The sequence below is a fragment of the Microcaecilia unicolor genome, chromosome 10 (genome assembly GCF_901765095.1).
Source record: "Microcaecilia unicolor chromosome 10, aMicUni1.1, whole genome shotgun sequence".
Lineage (NCBI taxonomy): Eukaryota > Metazoa > Chordata > Amphibia > Gymnophiona > Siphonopidae > Microcaecilia > Microcaecilia unicolor.
The window spans coordinates 84301878-84322516 of NC_044040.1; the positions used below are offsets into that span (position 1 = coordinate 84301878).

Consider the following 20639-nt stretch of genomic DNA (forward strand, 5'->3'; position numbering starts at 1 on the left):
AAGAGAGATAGAATCAGGAGGAAGGAAATATTTATTTATGGAAACAGGTGGTAGATGCATGGAGAAACTTTCCAGCAGAGATGGTGGGAATGAGAACTGTATTTGAATGTAAAACGGTATGAACAAGCACAGAGGATCTCTGGAGAGGAAAGAATTATAGTTTAGTATTTGGTATGGAAGAGTAGATTGACAGAAAATAGAGGCATATAAAGACCATGGACTAAATTCTATAAATGGCACCCAAATTTGGCCTTTAAAAAACTAATTATATTTAAGGGCAGATTTATTATTCATAATGCAGACATATTTATGTATTTCAATTAAAAATGTTTGAAAGTTAAAACATTTTAATTGCAATTAATCGCACAACTAAAATTATTTTATTTATTTCCCACTGCAACTCCTTGTGACTCTGGGCAAGTCACTTAAACCTTCCATTGCCCCAGGTACAAAATAAGTACCTGTATATAATATGTAAACCACTTTGACTGTAGCCACAGAAAGATAACATATCAAATCTCATCCCCCTTCCCTATAGGACTGAATCTCCCTCCCTCCCATCCCCAGATCCAACATCTCTCCCTTTCTCTTCCTTCCCTCCTTCTCCTCTTCCTTCAGGTACATTATCTCTATCTCTCTTTGTCCTCTCTTGCCCTCCCCTTCACCCCAATGAGAAGTGACACAAACTTGGTGGTGAGGAGCACCAAGCTCTTCTCGTGGCTGCAGGAGCTTATTGCCTAAACCATAGCTTCCACCAAGGGCCCCTCCAGTTATGCAGCTCATTCCCTTCCCCCCATCAGGAGTTCAGCATTTGTCTCCCTTCTTAATCCAACCTCCTCACCAACACACAAACACACACGTCTACCTTAAAGGTGGCCTTCTGTTCGTCCTTGCCAGTGGTAGCATTGCATATATGCTGCCTGTGGTCTGCTCTGAAATTTTCTCTCTGGCCCAACCAACTTCCTCTGATATCACCTATTTCTGCATGGGTAAGAAGGGTCAGAGGGAAAGCTTCAGACAAGGCCGCAGGCAGCGAATATGCAATGCTGCGGCTGTCGGGGACCAACAGAAGACCACCTTTAAGGTAGACCAGCACAGGGGGTTGATGTTTGATAGTGGGTGTGGGGAAAAAATGCTAGATCACACCCAGGACAGGTGTGGGTAGAGCAGATGTTTGGAGGAGACAGGAAATGCTGCAACATGATTGATTATTTTTAATTGCTATTAATAATTATTGCATTAATAGCAGAGATATCACTATTAATAATTAATACATTAATCATAGACATAACTGCCATTAACTTTCAGTCCTAATTATTACATAAACCTCAGGTTTGCTGTAATGTCAACAGGAGTACGTCAACCATATAAGAAGAGTAACTGGAGGATAACATCCACTTTATTAGTATTTTATTCTTTTTACAATATACAAAGGCATAGCTACAGTTAAGAAATACTATTGAGAGAAACTAACAAAACTAGCTCATTTCAAAAGGGACAAATTTTGTTATCATTTCTATAGGATTGGTTTACATACTGATAGAGTTTACAGATACAAGCAGTTTAACTTTATCCACTCTAACCAGTTCTGCATAGCAGTGCGAGTAACCACATAGCAAAATTACTTACATGTAGCAGGTATTCTCCGAGGACAGCAGGGCTTATATTCTCACATGTGGGTAAACTGGCGCCACATTGCTAGGTCTGGGCTCCACTGCATATACGCAAGTGACTTCCCGCCCGTCGTTCTGCACTGCTACCACAGTTAAATACTACAGCAAGAAAAATAAAAATAGGAGACAACTGTCCTTGGAGAATACCTGCTACAGGTAAGTAACTTCGCTTTCTCCGAGGAAAAGTAGGGCATTAATTCTCACAAGTGGGGTATCCCTAGCATCCAGGCTCACAGAAATCAACAAGCATTGCTCAAGTGGACCTCGCAATGGTGAGGACATAACTCAGATCAACCTAAAATTATATACAAACTGAGTGAGTGTGCAGCCTGGAACAGAATAAAATGGGCCTCGGGGAGTGAAGTTGGATTCTAGACCCCAAACAGATTCTGCAACATTGTCTGCCTGAACCGACTATCACGTCAAGTATCCTACTCAAAGCAGTAATAAGAGAGAGAGGAAGTGATGTCACCGAACAGCATGGCCACATAAGCTCTGCGCTCCCGCTTACCCACATTAAATTGGTGGCAATTCCCCAGCACCATGTGGTGAAAGATTAGGAACAGCGGTTTTAGGGCAGGATGCGCTCCCAGCTATGCATTCTCCAGTGGGGCAGCATCGCAACATGCATGTAGTCAGGGGCCAGAGGCCCCGCAAGACCCAGCTGTTTCTCGGAGCTCATCTCCGAGGGATCTGTTTGCTTCGGGGGATGGACTGGAGGAACAAGAGACACTACACCTTCCACAACTTAAAGATCTATGTCAGGAAATCAGGTCAGATCTAAAAGCGGTGAGGGTCGATCTGGCCACACTGGGAGCAGATCTGCGCGCTGATGTATGGGAGCTGGGTGACAGATTGGAAGAAGCGAAGACGCACCTGGAGGAGCACTCTGAGAAATTCAGCTCTGTGGATTGGCAGCTAGCAGAATTTAATGTGGGGCAACAATCCCTGCAAGATATGATAGAACACTTGGAGAATCGTAGCCGACGGGGTCTCCCGGAGACTCCCACATATCAGGACTCCGAATCAGTTCAGAAAATGGTGGGCTCCTTACCAGCTGGTGGGGGGACGTCGATTGAGCCCAACAAGATATTGCTGGAGAGGGCACGCAGGGCGTTGGGTCCGGCGCACAATAATATGGCTAAAGACAATCACCTGCTTTCAAGATTATAAACCTAAAGAGCAAATTCTAAAAGCAGCACGGCAAGCCCAGAATTTTTAGTGGGATTAAAACAATATTGTTAAATTTTATTTTACTGCGGTGAGAAGAAGACTGCGTTTCTGACCTCTTCACGCCGGGTCTGAAAGCTTTGTTTTTTTGTGCCTTTCGGCATTTTTTCAGCGTTTTTTTTGCTGTGCCTTTTTGGGCATTTGTTTTCCCTTCTCTTTCCATACCATTTAAATTTATTTTGTCCAATTTTTAAGTTTCCTTTCTTTTCCATCTGCTAGGCCACATTTAGGCTTTCTCCAGTCGGGTCTTACCTATCTTTTTTTTTTTTTTCAGGAATCATCGCAACTTTTCATTTAGCATCAAAGGTTTTTTTCCATTCCAATGGCTTTAAGCGCTGTACCCGGTGCAATTGGACATCTCTGCCACGGACACCCATTCTTGATGTCTGCAGTGTCTAGGGAATGACCATAGCCCTGCTAACTGTATCCTTTGTCTTCGAATAAAGAAAAGACATAACTGTCCAGACAGGCTCGATGAGAAATGATTTTTGGTGCCAAGTCCTGGTTCTCTACATCAGCATCGGGAGCAGCGGGCAGGAAGGTACCCACACATGCGCTGTAGAGCATGTCTCATGTTCCACAAAAGCTCTTATAGCTTGTTATAAAACCCGAACCAGGCAATGCGGCGCCGCGTTACCCACTTGTAAGAATTAATGTCCTGCTTGTCCTCGGAGACGACATAGTACATTATGTTATATGTTATATATTTTTTCTTTACTATCACGTGTGAATTTCATATACAACGGACTTTGGCTCTGCTGTATATTAAAAAAAAAAAAAAAAAAAGAAACAAGAAAAAAAGTGTGTGCCTCCTCCATGCATCTACTCACCTGGATTTTCTCCCACATGAAACCGTGTTCTGCAAATATCTCCACAAAATTACACTCAAATTATGTGCACCTTGGCTACATCCCTTATCAGATTTTTCTACAATCATCAGTTCCCCTTATTCTCTGACCCTTGACCTCTTCCTACTATTAAAACATTTATATAGTTTGACAAGGTACACCATGTAGAGATATACAGAAGAGACCATTCTTTCTCTGTGGTGCTCACAATAGTTAAGATCAAAAGGGTATTCAAGACAAGAGCACATTTTAGCAGAGTAGGGGGTCTGAACCCTATATCAATGGATGTATGTGTCAGAAGGGGAAGAACTGTAAGTAGACTGAAGACAAATCATTCAGCTCCCACTATAAAATATAAGAACATAAGAGTAGCCATACTGGGTCAGACCAATGGTCCATCTAGCACAGTATCCTGTTTTCCAAACAGTAGCCAAGCCAGGTCACAAGTACCTGGCAGAAACCCAAATCATGGCAACACTCTATACTACAAATCCCAGAGCAAGCAGTTGCTTCCCATGTCTGTCTCAATAGCAGACTGTGGACTTTTCCTTCAGGAATTTGTCCAAACCTTTTTTAAATCCAGATACACTAACCACTGTTACCATAACCTCCAGCAAAGAGTTCCAGAGCTTAACTATTTGTTGAGAGAAAAAATATTTGCTCCTATTTGTTTTAAAAGTATTTCCATGTCACTTCCACGGTGTCCCCTAGTCTTTGTACTTTTGGAATGAGTAAAAAATCGATTTACTTCTACTTGTTCTACATCACTCAGGATTTTGTAGACCTCAATCATATCTCCAATTATCCGTCTCTTTTCCAAGCTGAAGAGCCCTAACCTCTTTAGCCTTTCCTCAGACGGGAGTTCCATCCCCTTTATCATTTTGGTCCCTCTTCTTTGAACCTTTTCTAATTTCCCTTCCTTCCCCTACTCCTATTTTGCAGCTCACAGTACATGAATTTCTTACAGAAGAGCACAGTATCAGCAGCACAAGTATATTATTGGAGGGCTTGACTTAGTTCTGAGGCCAGAAGTCTTCCCACTGGGGTAAGGTTTGGCTACTCAGTGGAGGTCGTGTTTGTTTCCAGTACTCAGGGACCTTGGTACAATTATCAAGGGATATCAGTTATTTATAATATCTAGTCCCTGCACAAGCTTCAAACAGTAGAAATTCCAGTTACCTCCAGTAGGTCACTTTTTACAGCCCTGGCCACTTGGCATGCTTCGCTAGCATCATGGAAAAGAGTTTAAAATTAAATTTTCTATGACAGAAATCTTTAATCGAATTATATTTCTTGTATGTTGAATTGTATTGCTGCTAACCTGAACTGGAATGGCACCAAGCAGAGAAAAAAAAACAGAATGAGCAGCCTCCACCTACAGGATGGTCAAAATACTGGCAATTATGAAAGGGTTTAAAATGTAATAATTATTTGCGACTCACTTCGCCAAAAATGTTGAAAAACATGATCTTCTTAAGATATCTACAAAGGAAAATTTTCACATTCAAGTATTTAGTGAACAATTTTTACCAATTTATAAACACAAAGAGTACATAAGGATCTGCAAAACCCTAGGGAAGCAGAGTACAGTAAACACATGCATGCAAAAAAAAAAAAAAAACCCACACACAACTTGAATGTACCAATTAGCATAATGCTGTTTAAAGGAATTTGTTGCCAGAGAATGTGGCAAAAGCAGTTAGCTTAGAAGGGTTTAAAAAAGGTTTGGCTAGCTTCCTAAAAGAAAAATCTATAAGCCAGATGGACTTGGGGAAAATTCACTGCTTATTTCTAGGATAAGCAGCATAAAATGAATTATACTGTTTTGAGATCTTGCCAGGTACTTGTAACCTGGATTGGTCACTATTGGAAACAAGATACTGGGCTTGATGGACTTTAGGTCTGTCCCAGTATGGCAACACTTATTTACTTACTAGTAAAACAGGCCCGTTTCTGGCACAAATGAAATGGACGCTAGCAAGGTTTTTGTCGGAGTGTGTATGTTTGAGAGAGTGTGTGTGAGAGTGACTGTGTGTGTGAGAGAGAGTGAATGTGCGAGTGTGTGTGTGACAGAGAGAGAGTGAGACCGCTGGGTGTGTGTCTCCTCTGTCCCCTGCCCACCCCCTCCAGCCACCCAGTGATTCTCCTCTCTCCCCTGCTCCCCCTGCAGCCACCCAGCGATTATCCTTTTTTCTTGCCCCCCCCATATCCACCCAGGCATACTGTTCTCTCCCCTGACCCCCCCCCCCCCCGTCACCCAGTGAGTCTCCTCTATCCCCTGCTCCCCCTCCAGTCACCCAGTGAGTCCCCTCTCTCCCCGGCCCCCCTCCAGCCACCAAGCGATTGTCCTCTCTCCCCTGCCCCCCCTCCAGTCACCCAGTGAGTCCCCTCTCTCCCCGGCCCCCCCTCCAGCCACCCAGCGATTGTCCTCTCTCCCCTGCCCCCCCTCCAGCCACCCAGCGATTCTCCTCTCTCCCCTGCTCCCCCTGTAGCCACCCAGCGATTATCCTTTTTCCTTGCCCCCCCCCTGTATCCACCCAAGGATGCTCTTCTCTCCCCTGCTCCCCCTCCCGCCACCTAGCGAGTCTCCTCTGTCTCCTGCTCCCCCTCCAGCCACCCAGTGATTCCCCTCTCTCCCTGGCCCCCCTCCAGCCACCCAGTGATTCTCCTCTCTCTCCTGCCCCCCTCTAGCCACCCATCGATTGTCCTGTCTCCCCTGCCCCCCCTCCAGCCACCCAGCGATTCTCCTCTCTCCCCTGCCCCACCTCCAGCCACCCATCGATTGTCCTGTCTCCCCTGTCCCTCCTCCAGCCACCCAGTGATGTTCGTTTTTCCTCTGGTCCCCCTCCATCCACCCAGCAATGTTCGTTTTTCCTCTGGCCCCCCTCCATCCACCCAGCAATTCTCCGGATTAAAGCAGCGTTGAAAGGCGTGAAGCCTCAGGCCTTCTCTTTCTGTTAGCTCTGGTCCCGCCCTCATTGCGAAACCAGGAAATGAGGGCAGGATCAGCGCTAAGAGAGAGAGAAGGGCCGAGCCTGCACGCCTGGGGCGGCGACCTGGGTGGCGTGGCATTGCGGCGAGGGCGGCAGGGCCGGGGCCTCGTGCTGCTGTTTTTTGGTTTGTCAATGCTGCGGGTGACGTACCCAGAATGACTTGACGTCAGTCCTGTAGATGGAGCCTAAGAGAGAGCACTGCGCAGGAATGCTTCAGCCACGGAGTCAGCTTCAGAACATTGGAGGTGCGTTTTATTATATAGGATGTTATCTTAACTTAATTTTCAGGATATAAAAACATGCTTAAAGGAATACCTCATTCCTACAATCAAAAGATACAATGCATACTATACTCAATAAGTATGAAACAAACTTTTAAAGCATCTGAAAGCTCCTGCAAGCATTTTGGTGCAGTAGTCATGACTTCATTTTATGTTACTATACCTGAACATAATGTGCTGCCACGCTGCATGTTAACAAAACAGAGACAGTAAATATTAGCTTCAATATAAAAATTACCAAGGAGAAATTCTTGGCATTTTACATGTAGGCTAAACCTGTAAGGATAAGTGGCTATGCCACATTAATATAGAACAAGCTATTCAATAGCTTATAAGGAGAAGATTATCCTTACCTGATTATTTCCTTTTCTTGAGTCCTGTAAGACCAGTCCAGACTGACTGCTAATTTCCTTTATCAGCAGATAGCATTAGAGACTTGAAGATTCCAAGGACATCATCAGTATAAGAGTTGGTGCAGCCAGGAATAGTCCCAGTATGCTAATACTAAACCTAAGAATTAACTAATGAAACCTATTGTCAACTGGGGAATCCTCCGAAGACTCCAACATTAAAGAAAACTATGTATAATGAATAGGAAAAGAGCAGCCTGAAGCTATTGCTACCAAGACTCCTCATCTTCCCAAGTGAATCCTGGACTAATCTAGAGTACTCAAAGAAAGCAAATTATCAGGTAAGGGTAAATCTATCCTTCCTTATCATCCTGCTAGACTAGTCCAAACTGACAGGATGTACCAAAGCTTTATCCCACCAGGCACAAGGAAGACAAGGAAGCCTGCAACACTGCTTTGCCAAAGACAGCATCTTCTCTGGCCTAATCATTCTTGTTACATTTCACATAAAAACATAGTGAGGACCAAGTGGATGCTCTGCAGATAGCTTCAGGGATGACCACTCGAGTTTCTACCCAAGAAGTCGCCCGAGCTGTAGTTGAGGGAGATCTAAGCCCCTGTCAGACTTGTGAGTTCTTGTACCGCCAAGCCCGGTACTCAGACCAGGTTCTGCTTGGCGGCCGGACAACCCCGGGTTTCACCTGCGCTGACCGCCATTCAATAGATGTTGAGCCCCTAGGTGCGGGCGGCCTGCAGGGCTTACAAGATGGAGCAGGAAGCGGGGTGATGAACATGATGACCAGATAGGCAACAGGCAAGAGAGTGATCCAGGTGCAGGCAGAGTCAGTAGGCAGGCAGCAAACACGAGAGTGATCCAGGCACAGGCAGAGTCAGTAGGCAGGCAGCAAACACGAGAGTGATCCAGGCACAGGCAGAGTCAGTAGGCAGGCAGCAGACACGAGAGTAATCCAGGTGCAGGCAGAGTCAGTAGGCAGGCAGCCAACACAAGAGTAATCCAGGTACAGGCAAGGTCAGTAGGCAGGCAGCAGACACAAAAGTAATCCCAGTACAGGCAGAGTCAGTAATGAAGAACAAAGTAGAGGAGAAGCACACTACTGAGCAACACCTTCCAAAGTAGAAGCCGAAGCAAGGAGTCTAGGGAGAGCTCAGCTGATAAAGTGCTGGTGTCTGACATCAGCAGGGAGAAGGGGCACAGCCATAGGACAAGAGCAGGGGAAGGAGGAACCAGAAGACCAATAGGAGAGAAGCAAGGGAAGACAGGCAGAGGAAGAGAAGACCCAGGTGGGTGGAAGCAAAGCAGTCAAGGAGCCTGCAGCCAGAGAAGAACCACACACACATGGCTCAGGGCTGTGCCAGTCAAGTGTTCGTGTCAACAGGACCCTGCGCAGCCCGAGGACGCCGCTTGCATTGAGGTAGGTGACATGACAGCCCCACTGAAATCTCTTTCCAATTGAGAAGGTAAGCTTCTCCTGTGGTCTCCTTAACCCAACAGGCAATGGTAGATTTTTGAAGCCGCTTTGTCTTTGCATGGCCAAAAAAAAACAACAAACAATATGAATGGTCTACAAGACTTACAAAAAAAGAATCTGTAACCTCCAAGCAATGAAGGAGTGAGTATTATGAAGGCTTCAGGAGCTCAACTTGTCTGACGAAAGCTGGAAGTGTGATCACCTGATTTAGATGACAGCGGGGGGGGGGGGGGGGGGGGGGGGGGAGGAGGAGGGAACAACCTTCAGAAGAAAAGATGGTACAGTTCTAATGGAAATGGAGTCAGCCAGAAAGGATAGGTAAGGATCTCTGAAAGGTTATATGCATTGTAAACTCCAGTCCTCCCCCCCCCCAAAAAAAAAAAAAATCTATATTCTGAAAGCCAACTGTGTGTACATCAACCATCTAGCTCACTGAGATAATTCCTCCTGTTGCAGAATCTTAGATTCCACAACAATATATTCCCTACCTTAAAAATCTGATCAAACATCTTCTAGGGTACTTCAGGAGGAAAGTTATCTACTTGATCTCTTTTGTATACATTTCTTTATGTCTCATCTCCCATATTTCTTACTTGAGTAGCTGTTTAAGGTGTGTTTTTCTTAAGGCTCTTTTTTTTCTTTAGTAACAGATGAGGGTCCAAGGGGGTACCACTCCTTACAACAGAGGCCAAACATGCTTAACTGCCTACAAAACAACAGGCCACATTTGACTGCGAGGTGAGAGACCATCAGCCCTACTTATTTATTACAAGAGAGATTTGTCACCTGAACCTTTAGAGAATTAACAGCTATGACCTACTCTAGATACCATTACAAAAAGGCCAGGATCAATGGCAGATCAGTATACCTTCAGAGAGATCTTCTGCTCCATACTCCCAACTTCAAAGGCCCACCAGAGACTTTAAAGCCCAATGAGGCAACAGAAAAAAAATCACTATGACGGAAGGATGGTAACTTCTGTACATCAGGCACCACCTCTCATGGACAAAGCCATAAACCAGAAGAGATCTGGATGCTTCATGAGGACTGGCCCCTGCCAGGTTCCCTTTGAAGTAGACGTAGGGACCCTGCCAGTAGCCGAACCAGGTCAGTGTACCTCAGCCAAACAGGGTTAATGTGGTGCTACCATGATCAACAGACACAGATGCTTCACCTCCTTCCAAAGGACCCACTCTATTAGGGGCCACAGAGAGGATCCCACCTCTGGCCAAGGCTTGAGATGGGCATCGATCCCCACCAAACCCTGCTCTTTCCTGAGGCTGAAGAAATACAGCCATTTTTTCTGGCTAGACACCATGAGGTAGAAGTGAGGAATGTCTCAGTGATCTACTAGGATCTGAAAGGCGAAGGGGGACTCAACTCCCATTCCCCATTCCACCTGCTATACTGCAATCATTGGAATCTTCAAGTCCCTGCCTTCATCTGCTGATAGGGCAACATAACCATCAGACTGGACTGGTTTAGCAGAATGAGATCAAATTAGCAAAATATTTTACATCAATTGCTAATGCCAATACAAGGCTTGATTCATCAAAATTCAGAGTTTAGAAATCATTTCATGACTTATGAGTGAATATTTATTTTAAATACCTCTAGCCTTCCTACATCCTAAGGGATTTCCATTTTAAAACCCATACATATTAAAATACAAAACTAAAATAACAAAAATACATTTTATTTGTCAATGTTTTAAAAACAAAATGAACACATACTACACCAGTGTTTCCCAAATCCAGTCCTGGAGTACCCCTTTCCAGTCAGGTTTTCAGGATATCCACAATGAATATGCATGAACTTTATTTGCCTACACTGTCTCTATTATATGCAAATCTCTTTCACGCATATTCACTGTGGATATCCTGAAAACCTGTATGGCAAGGGGTACTCCAGGACCGGACTTGGGAAACTCTGTACTACACCACTCAGAAGCCCTGCATGTCGTGGAATAAATTGAAGAAAAGCACAGTGAGAATGACTAAATATAAAAAGCTGATCCAAGAATTTCCAAGATAAAAACTTTTATTATAAAATACCTTATGATGTACATTGTTTGTGAAAAACAGACTTGACACAGGCTGTGTTTTGGCACAGTAGCCATCAGGAGTCCAATAATCAACTAATGAAGGTGATAAAGCCAAAAAGGTGATACAAGCAATCTGCTTCTATGCAGCAACAGACATATCGCCGAGTAATTAATCTCTGCAGCAGCTGTGGAAATGATCCTCAAAGTGGCTATCTTGCAGTTTTTTTTGATAGCCACTCAGATGGACCTTTTTAGGTGAAATCAACATCTTAAAACTATATTCTTTCAGTTTTTGAGAAAATGGTTTAGAAGAACCTCACAATATTCTATTATTAAGATGGAATTTTTAGTTTTAAATTCCCTTTACATTTATTTTTTAAAATATGATAGAGCTGACATGACTCGTGAGGTATCTATGTTAAGCTGCCCCACTAAGCTTGCTGACTCACTATATGAAAGCCCAAGTCAGAGATGTGGGTGAGTGCAAACTCTAATCCTTCTCCATCTACTTGGATTTTTAGTGGTGTCGCCTTTTTTTTTTTTTTTTTTTTTTAATATATAGTGTTGTCTGTACTCTTTTTTTTTTTTTTTTGCCAGTTTTGTGAAATTTGGATTTTACACCAGCTGGGTAAGCCTCCTTGTGCCTGTGCTTATTGGTTCATGCAAGATTTTTATGTTCCTGTAAGGATTCCTTTTACGTTTTTATCATTTAAGAAATGTATTAAATTTACGTTCCTGTAATTTTATTTCTTATTATTTTAGTAATATTGAAGATCTTAATGATTTATGTTTACAAAAGGCTTTTCATTGGTTGTGAGTTTTTATACAGATGTATCTTGTTTATATAGGATTTCATCACAGTTTTAATGTGACTTTTTATTACTGTTACTGATATTCTCTCTCTATATATACACATGCTCACACAGACACATATCTAGATGCGACAAAACTTGTCCACATTACTCATTTGCCCCTGTGGACAGAAAGGCGGTATATCAAATCCATGACCCTTTATCCTTTAAAGTAGTAAATAAAACTGCATCTTCTACAGAGTCTGCTCTTTTTATTAATCTATACAGCAGATGGGGTCTTTTATACTTGAATTAGTCTCTTAAGCAATGGAAAAGAATCATTTCAAGTTTAATGGCAGGATTTTTCAGCAGATATCGGGTGTGGCAATGGGGACGACCATGGCCCCCTCAATTGCAAATTTGTTTATGAGGGATTTTGAAGATCAATCTGTGTACCCATGCCGCTATGACGACAATATTAAGTTATGGATACGTTACATAGATGACGTATTTATGGTTTGGAAGGGAGACCAAAAGACGTTGAATCATTTTTTCTCCTATCTGAATACCTGCCACCCTAATATTCGTTTCACTATGAATGCTGACTGGCATGAACTGACATTTTTGGATGTAAGAGTACAGAATAAGATGACTCATTTTGAAACATCAGTGTATAAAAAGATGACAGATCAGAATACGCTTCTACATTATGCTAGCTGCCATCCAAGAGCACTAAAAGATAATTTACATTTTGCGCAATTTCTGCGCTACCGAAGAATCTGCTCAGATGATGGAAATTTTCGACACCAAGGAAGAGGTTTACGTGATCGGTTGTCTGAGAGAGGTTACCCGAGTACGGTATTAAAAATTGTCTAAATTGGGCTAAATACACCAATAGGGAAATGCTGTTACAGCCGAGTAGAAAAATGGATAACGTAGACACATCCATCTATACATATGTGTTGAGGTATACTACACAGGCAGGATATGTGTCAAGAATCATCTGGAGGCACTGGAACATTATACAGACACTGCCACAGTTTGCAGAGTCCTCTGTGAGAATAGCATATAGCATGGGAAGAAATTTAAAGGAGTTATTATGCCCTGCAACTCTTCGACCTATACAAGATAGCTCCTCTGCCTTTACAGGACATAAGCGCTGTGGTCAATGTCAAATGTGCCTGATTATGCTGGAATCCAATAAAATCACAGACCCTTCTACAGGACGTAAGTTTGTTCTATATACCAACACTACGTGCAAATCTAAGGGGGTGATCTACTGTATAATATGCCCATGTGGTAAGCTCTATGTCTGTCAAACCTCCCGTCAATTATATGTCAGGTTAGTTGAACATAAAAGTGTGATCTCCACTAAAAAAACTACCTCGCCGTTAGCGGTTCACTGTAGAGAATTAGCACATAATTTTGATTCACTGAAATGTGTGATAATGCAACAGATAGGGACTGGTCAGCAAGAGGAAGATGCCCGTCGGTTGCTTCTTAGAAAGGAACAACAGTGGGTCTTTCGTTTGAACACTTTAGTCCCGAAGGGGCTTAATGGCAAGATAGAATGGATTCATTTTTTCTGATATATTCTATTCTTTTGCCCCGACCAAGAAGAGTTCTGATTGGATATGAACGATAGCGTCTGACGTCATGAGAAGTAGATATAGCGGCCATGTTTAGTTTGTTGCTGCCCTTCATGCATCAGTCTGCAGAATGAACGGAAAGTAACCTTTGTCTGTGCAAGCTGCGAGTTGAGCACAAGCAACACATCTAAATAGCTCTTTCTTTTGTTGACAGGGAGTGACCGGTGGTTCTGAAGCAGCAAAGGCGAAACGGGGGCCAATGTTGATCACGGTCAGAGTAACACTGAAGGACAGAAGGAAAGCACATGTCTTCAAGCTAAGTACTTGCACATAAAGGTAATGTAAGACGGACAGCTGAGTGCTTTCCTTTGTAAAAAGATTATAAGCACGCAATACAGACTAGGAGGTTTTTCGCCCGTGATGATGAAGTCCTAGCCCTCCTTCTGCAGAACAGTGGAAGAGGTGCTTCTTGAGGCGTTTTCCTCCTAAGAATTAGCGTTCTTTTGCTTACCCTTTGTCACACTCTGTCACACTGGTCAGGAAAAGTGAGCCCTTGGGCCACTACCGATAACCGGCAGCGGCATGAGAACCACCCAAACAGGCAGCAAGGTGGACCCCAGACAGATGGGCACAGGCCGGACTGGATCAGCTGGACTGGAACAGAAGCAATAAGCAGTAAACAGGAAAATAGTCCACGAATCAAGCAGAGTCTTACTGGTCGACAGCAAAGCAGAAGGGAAACCAGGAACCAAATAGAGTCTATAGGCTGGCGGCAATCAGTAGTAAACCAGGAATCGAGCAGAGTCTATAGGCTGGCGGCAATCAGTAGTAAACCAGGAATCGAGCAGAGTCTTGGGCAGGCAGCAAACAGTAGAATAAACCAGGAAACAAGCAGGGTCTTGGGCAGGCAGCAAACAGTAGAATAAACCAGGAAACAAGCAGGGTCTTGGGCAGGCAGCAAACAGTAGAATAAACCAGGAAACAAGCAGGGTCTTGAGCAGGCAGCAAACAGTAGAATAAACCAGGAAACAAGCAGGGTCTAGTGAAACTGAAAGTAGCAAGGTTAGCACTGCAACAAGCTCTCACAGATGAAAACTCTTCTGAGGACCTCTATTGCAAAGGCAAACTAGAAAGTTTCCAGGTGGTTAATAAAGGCAAAATACCAGGGAGGTCACCAGGTAAGGGTGCTGCTTAATTCCAAAAATCCCAAGACAGTCTGGAAGGCTGGAAGATCCGGACCGGACTGGAATGATTTCTGGAACATGGGAAACAGCAAGCAGACAGTCCATCACAGCCACCAGGTCTGACCACCAGGTGGCAAAATGAATGAGAGCATGAAACATGGGCACAATCATGACACCTGTAGACTGGGTTTCTAGTTAAATATGAATTAGTACTGATGAGAGAGGAGACCTGTACCCCTTTAGAAGTATAGTTCATCTCTACATATTAATATGTAGCATACTATGCCATACTTTGTATTGTTATATGAATATTTTTACTGCTGTACTTGTCTACTGATTATGTTTGACTTATTCTTTCTGTACATTGCCTTGAATGAATTACTTCAAAAAGGCAGTAAATAAATCCAAATAAATATATATTTATATATGGGCTCGGCAAGGGCGCTGGCCGCACCAAGAATGTGGGCAGCCAGATGAGATATTCAGTCCACTGTCAAGTTAGCTAATCAGGGAGCGGACTGAATATCAAGTTACTTGTCCCCCCCCCCCCCCCCCCCCCCCCCCCCCCCCCCCCTCTGAAACCCATCTGTGCCACACATGGTCCAACCCTCCCTTCTGACATCCCCCCTAAAAAAAAAAAATTGGTCGATGGCCTAAATCAGATCACCTCCTCCCCCTCCCAGCAAAGACCCATTCCAGACACCCCTCCCCCCAGTCTATTCTTTCAAATCAGCAGTGGTCCAGGGGTGATCAAAGCAGGAGAAACCTCCCATCACGCCTGCCACCAGTGGGTCCTCTTGTCAAAATGGCTACTGCAACATCTTGCGGCAGTCTTGAGGTACTAGCAGCACCACCACAAGATTGCTGATAGAGGTCACAGCAGCCATTTTCATGGAGGACCCAAAATGGACATGAAGTGGGGAGCACAGCTGTCTTGACAACCCCTGGTCCACCACTGATTTGAAAGGTAGGCCTGGAGGGGACAACATGACTTTTGGGGAGGGGTATATCAGATTAATGACCTAGGAGATGGGTGCTTGCCAATATACAAAATACTGACAAAAGCAGGAAAAGTTAGAGCTACTTTTTATGCGGTTCTACCTTGCCGCTTAGATACATGGCTACTGGCATTGAATATGGCCCATGCCCACATAATTGCTAGCAGCTCCCTGACTTGGACCACCCAGGTTCTGCCCAGAATTGGCATTAATGATCTCCTTGTAATATTCGGCGGCACTGCCTGCTTATGCGTCAATGAATATCCAAGGATAGCCCACACAGTATAATAGGCAGGGTCTATGCTGGGTCTTCTTGCTGTACAGTTTTTTAAAAAATTTTCTCAAACTGCGATAAATCTCTAATATTTACTTTTGTAAATATGGCTATGCAGTATTTTTGGTTTTTTTTTTTTTCCAATATTCACCCTCAAGAACCCAAAATGAATTTGGATGAATCAAGCACATGCTTTATACTATATTTAAGGAGCATACATATTCATCTGTGGAATACCTCATTTACACAGCAGTTTTAGCTCAGACCTCCATGTTAGTTTCCAAAGACAAAAAAGAATAATGCTGTTCCCAGTTGTTAGTGAGTAAACCAGAAACCCTGGTAATGGTTTAAGAACGTAATCTTCATACACTGAAGTTTATTATCTATCTGGATGCTCTTTTAGAAATCTCAGAAATTTTAAACACCGTTAAAGAATTATCTGCCACATGAAAGGTTAACTTATCTGATGGATATCTGTGAAGAAGAATAATAGTTTAACTTATTTTTTTTAACACTAATTTTTGAAAGAGCTCAACACTTACCGTATTTTTCGGACTATAAGACGCACTTTTTTCCCCCCAAACTTGGGAGGAAAATGGGGGGTGCGTCTTATAGTCCCAAAGGTAGATTTCGCTGGCTGGCTGGCTGGCAGGCCGCCCGCCCTCCGAGTTCGGGATCGCCGTCAGGGTTACCTCCTTCCCCCCCCCCCCCCCCCCCCGTCACCACTTCTCCCCTTACTCATGCGATCTTCCCTGGTGGTCTAGTGACGTCGGGGCAGGAAAGAGCCCCCTCTTTCTTGCCCAGCGCGCTGCTCTCCATCCTCCTGTATGCAGCCTGACGGTCTCTGCGAGATTCAAAATGGCCGCCGAGACGTCAATTCTCAGCGGCCATTTTGAATCTCGCCGAGACCGTCAGGCAGCAATGCATACAGGAGGATGGAGAGCAGCGCGCTGGGCAGGAAAGAGGGGGCTCTTTCCTGCCCCGACGTCACTAGACCACCAGGGAAGATCGCTTGAGTAAGGGGAGAGGTGGTGACAGGGCTGGGGGGGGAAGGGGGAGGAGGTAACCCTGACGGCGATCCCGAACTTGGAGGGAGGGATTCGGACAAGACGCACCGGAGCACCTAGGTTTTAGAGGAGGGAAAAAGGAAAAAAAAATTTTTCCTATTGCCCTCCTCTAAAACCTAGGTGCGTCTTATGGGTCCGGTGCGTCTTATAGTCCGAAAAATACAGTAAGTAAAAGCAGTTAGCATTACTTGTACACTTCAGAAATGGCAAACACATTAATACTTACGGCGCTTTTGTGAAACTGCCTGTAAACAAGCTGTTACAATATCACAGTTTTTCTGCATCTTGTGTAAAAGTCTGTCTTTTTGCTTCAGTTGACGAATCAGTTTTACAGATTGAACACTAATTCTGTAATTCACTTCTTGTCTTATTGCTTTCAGTTCACCAAGGTCTATCAAAGAAAACAAAAAAAAAACTTCTGAAAAAGCAACAAAACAGTTTACAAGATATACTTTTCACACACCACTATAATCCCTAAGGAAAAACAGTCCCGATATGCCCTACCACTGGTTATGGACGATTTCACCCTTCATTTACCACTCCATATATCAGCACAGTACTATGATAAATAAGCTCACATCTCTCCTTTGCTCCTGCATACCTGTGAGTGAAACGAGTGAAATGTGCTTTAAACTATCTAATGCAGATGTTTTCAACCCCGTCCTCAGGGCACACCCAGCCAGTCGGGGTTTTCAGGATATCTCCCATTGAATTTAAAAGGGATATCTTGAAAACATCAACGGCTGGGTGTGCCCCGAGGATTGGGTTGAAAATTCCTGATCTAATGCATTGCATCCCAAACTTCTATCCAATATGACTCAGTTTTAACATAGAACTTCATTTAAACCCTGTTGAGGATCAAAACAAAATAACAGACCCCTATTCTTCTCCCCTCACTTATCGAAAGCATAAAGGCAACAGCATCAGTCGTCAGCAAAGGGCATGTGTGTCAGTGTATACTCAAATATCCCCGCACTCTTAAAACATCTGCTGTCCTGTAATTGACCTTAGTATCTTGCACATGCTCTATAGCTCTATGCTATATAAAATGTTTTGCTAGGATCGTGCAGAATACGCGTTATCACTGTATGCTGAAGGAGAGGAAGACTCATAAAAGGAATTAAGCAACGAATGCTAGTCTGAATCTCTGCCAGCCGACCCAGACAGGAAGGATGTGAATGAGGAAGAGACACTTATTTAATTGGGTCACAAAGTTCCAGAAGCTGAAGTCTCATGCCTCAGGGCCAAACAGTTGCCGGGCCCTCCTGTAATATCACTTTCACCTGCTGGATGGAGGGACTTTACCAGCTTGAATTTAATAGAGTGACTGTGTCAGGATGTTGCGCTATATTGCGGAGATGTATTATTATTATTAGCTGTAAATATATACATTGCATTCGTTTTTATATATTCAGATATATACATTGAATTTGCTTTTAAAGCTTTGGGCTAACTATAAAACTGCATCATATGTATGCTTCCTCCACTTTCCTGGGAATTGTTCCAAGTCAAAACATCTGATGTAAGGCTGTCATGAAAGCCAAAATGATTGCTTTGTAAATTCACCTGACATTGCCATTTAGATAAAAAAAAAGCACAGTTGCGTAAAGAAATACAGTGGGGGAAATAAGTATTTGATCCCTTGCTGATTTTGTAAGTTTGCCCACTGACAAAGACATGAGCAGCCCATAATTGAAGGGTAGGTTATTGGTAACAGTGAGAGATAGCACATCACAAATTAAATCCGGAAAATCACATTGTGGAAAGTATATGAATTTATTTGCATTCTGCAGAGGGAAATAAGTATTTGATCCCCCACCAACCAGTAAGAGATCTGGCCCCTACAGACCAGGTAGATGCTCCAAATCAACTCGTTACCTGCATGACAGACAGCTGTCGGCAATGGTCACCTGTATGAAAGACACCTGTCCACAGACTCAGTGAATCAGTCAGACTCTAACCTCTACAAAATGGCCAAGAGCAAGGAGCTGTCTAAGGATGTCAGGGACAAGATCATACACCTGCACAAGGCTGGAATGGGCTACAAAACCATCAGTAAGATGCTGGGCGAGAAGGAGACAACTGTTGGTGCCATAGTAAGAAAATGGAAGAAGTACAAAATGACTGTCAATCGACAAAGATCTGGGGCTCCACGCAAAATCTCACCTCGTGGGGTATCCTTGATCATGAGGAAGGTTAGAAATCAGCCTACAACTACAAGGGGGGAACTTGTCAATGATCTCAAGGCAGCTGGGACCACTGTCACCACGAAAACCATTGGTAACACATTACGACATAACGGATTGCAATCCTGCAGTGCCCGCAAGGTCCCCCTGCTCCGGAAGGCACATGTGACGGCCCGTCTGAAGTTTGCCAGTGAACACCTGGATGATGCCGAGAGTGATTGGGAGAAGGTGCTGTGGTCAGATGAGACAAAAATTGAGCTCTTTGGCATGAACTCAACTCGCCGTGTTTGGAGGAAGAGAAATGCTGCCTATGACCCAAAGAACACCGTCCCCACTGTCAAGCATGGAGGTGGAAATGTTATGTTTTGGGGGTGTTTCTCTGCTAAGGGCACAGGACTACTTCACCGCATCAATAGGAGAATGGATGGGGCCATGTACCGTACAATTCTGAGTGACAACCTCCTTCCCTCCGCCAGGGCCTTAAAAATGGGTCGTGGCTGGGTCTTCCAGCACGACAATGACCCAAAACATACAGCCAAGGCAACAAAGGAGTGGCTCAGGAAGAAGCACATTAGGGTCATGGAGTGGCCTAGCCAGTCACCAGACCTTAATCCCATTGAAAACTTATGGAGGGAGCTGAAGCTGCGAGTTGCCAAGCGACAGCCCAGAACTCTTAATGATTTAGAGATGATCTGCAAAGAGGAGTGGACCAAAATTCCTCCTGACATGTGTGCAAACCTCATCATCAACTACAGAAGACGTCTGACCGCTGTGCTTGCCAACAAGGGTTTTGCCACCAAGTATTAGGTCTTGTTTGCCAGAGGGATTAAATACTTATTTCCCTCTGCAGAATGCAAATAAATTCATATACTTTCCACAATGTGATTTTCCGGATTTAATTTGTGATGTGCTATCTCTCACTGTTACCAATAACCTACCCTTCAATTATGGGCTGCTCATGTCTTTGTCAGTGGGCAAACTTACAAAATCAGCAAGGGATCAAATACTTATTTCCCCCACTGTAGATGGTCTGGAAAGGCAGGCAAAAAATGGTCCCCCCAATTACTGCACTTGGCGGACCAACTTCAATGTCTGAAGCTGGAGCTCAATGATCTCCAGTTAGTAGATATCGTGAAGCACCTGCAGTGGTGAGTGGAAGGCCCACTTTGAGTTTGGCAATCGTACCTCACTCTTAGTTTTTAAGTTAAAGAAGCATATGACTTGCAACCAAGGGATCAATCAGCATACAACCACGGATATCCATGATGTTTCAAAGAAATATTATACCTCTCTGTACCAGACAGATTTCACCCCTATAGGGGAGGAGAAGCAGAACTATCTGGATAGGGCTCATTTACCTTCTCTTTCATCTCCTCAACTGAAAGCTCGATCTAAACTGATCGTGCAATGCAGTGGGCAATTAAACATCTACTGGCTGGAAAGGCATGGGGCCACACAGTTTTAATACCAAGTTTTATAAATGTTTTGGCCAGATCTTGGTGCCCCTGTTACTCCGGGTTTTTAATGATTTAGAGACATAATCAGAGTTACCCCACTCATGGCGATTAGCAGCAATTACTGTCATCCAAAAACCATGGAAAGCAAGAGAAAAAGGAAACCGATATGGTTCTCCAAGCAAGT

General features: G+C 43.9%; 1 protein-coding gene across 1 annotated transcript in view; it reads right to left on the reverse strand.

The window, feature by feature from the left end:
- The window catches only part of TBC1D30 (TBC1 domain family member 30), a 252698-nt gene that overhangs the window by 204229 nt on the left and 27830 nt on the right, over positions 1-20639 (reverse strand). The window contains 1 exon segment of the mRNA XM_030216536.1: positions 17039-17203. Within this exon segment, the coding sequence (XP_030072396.1) occupies positions 17039-17203 (165 nt within the window).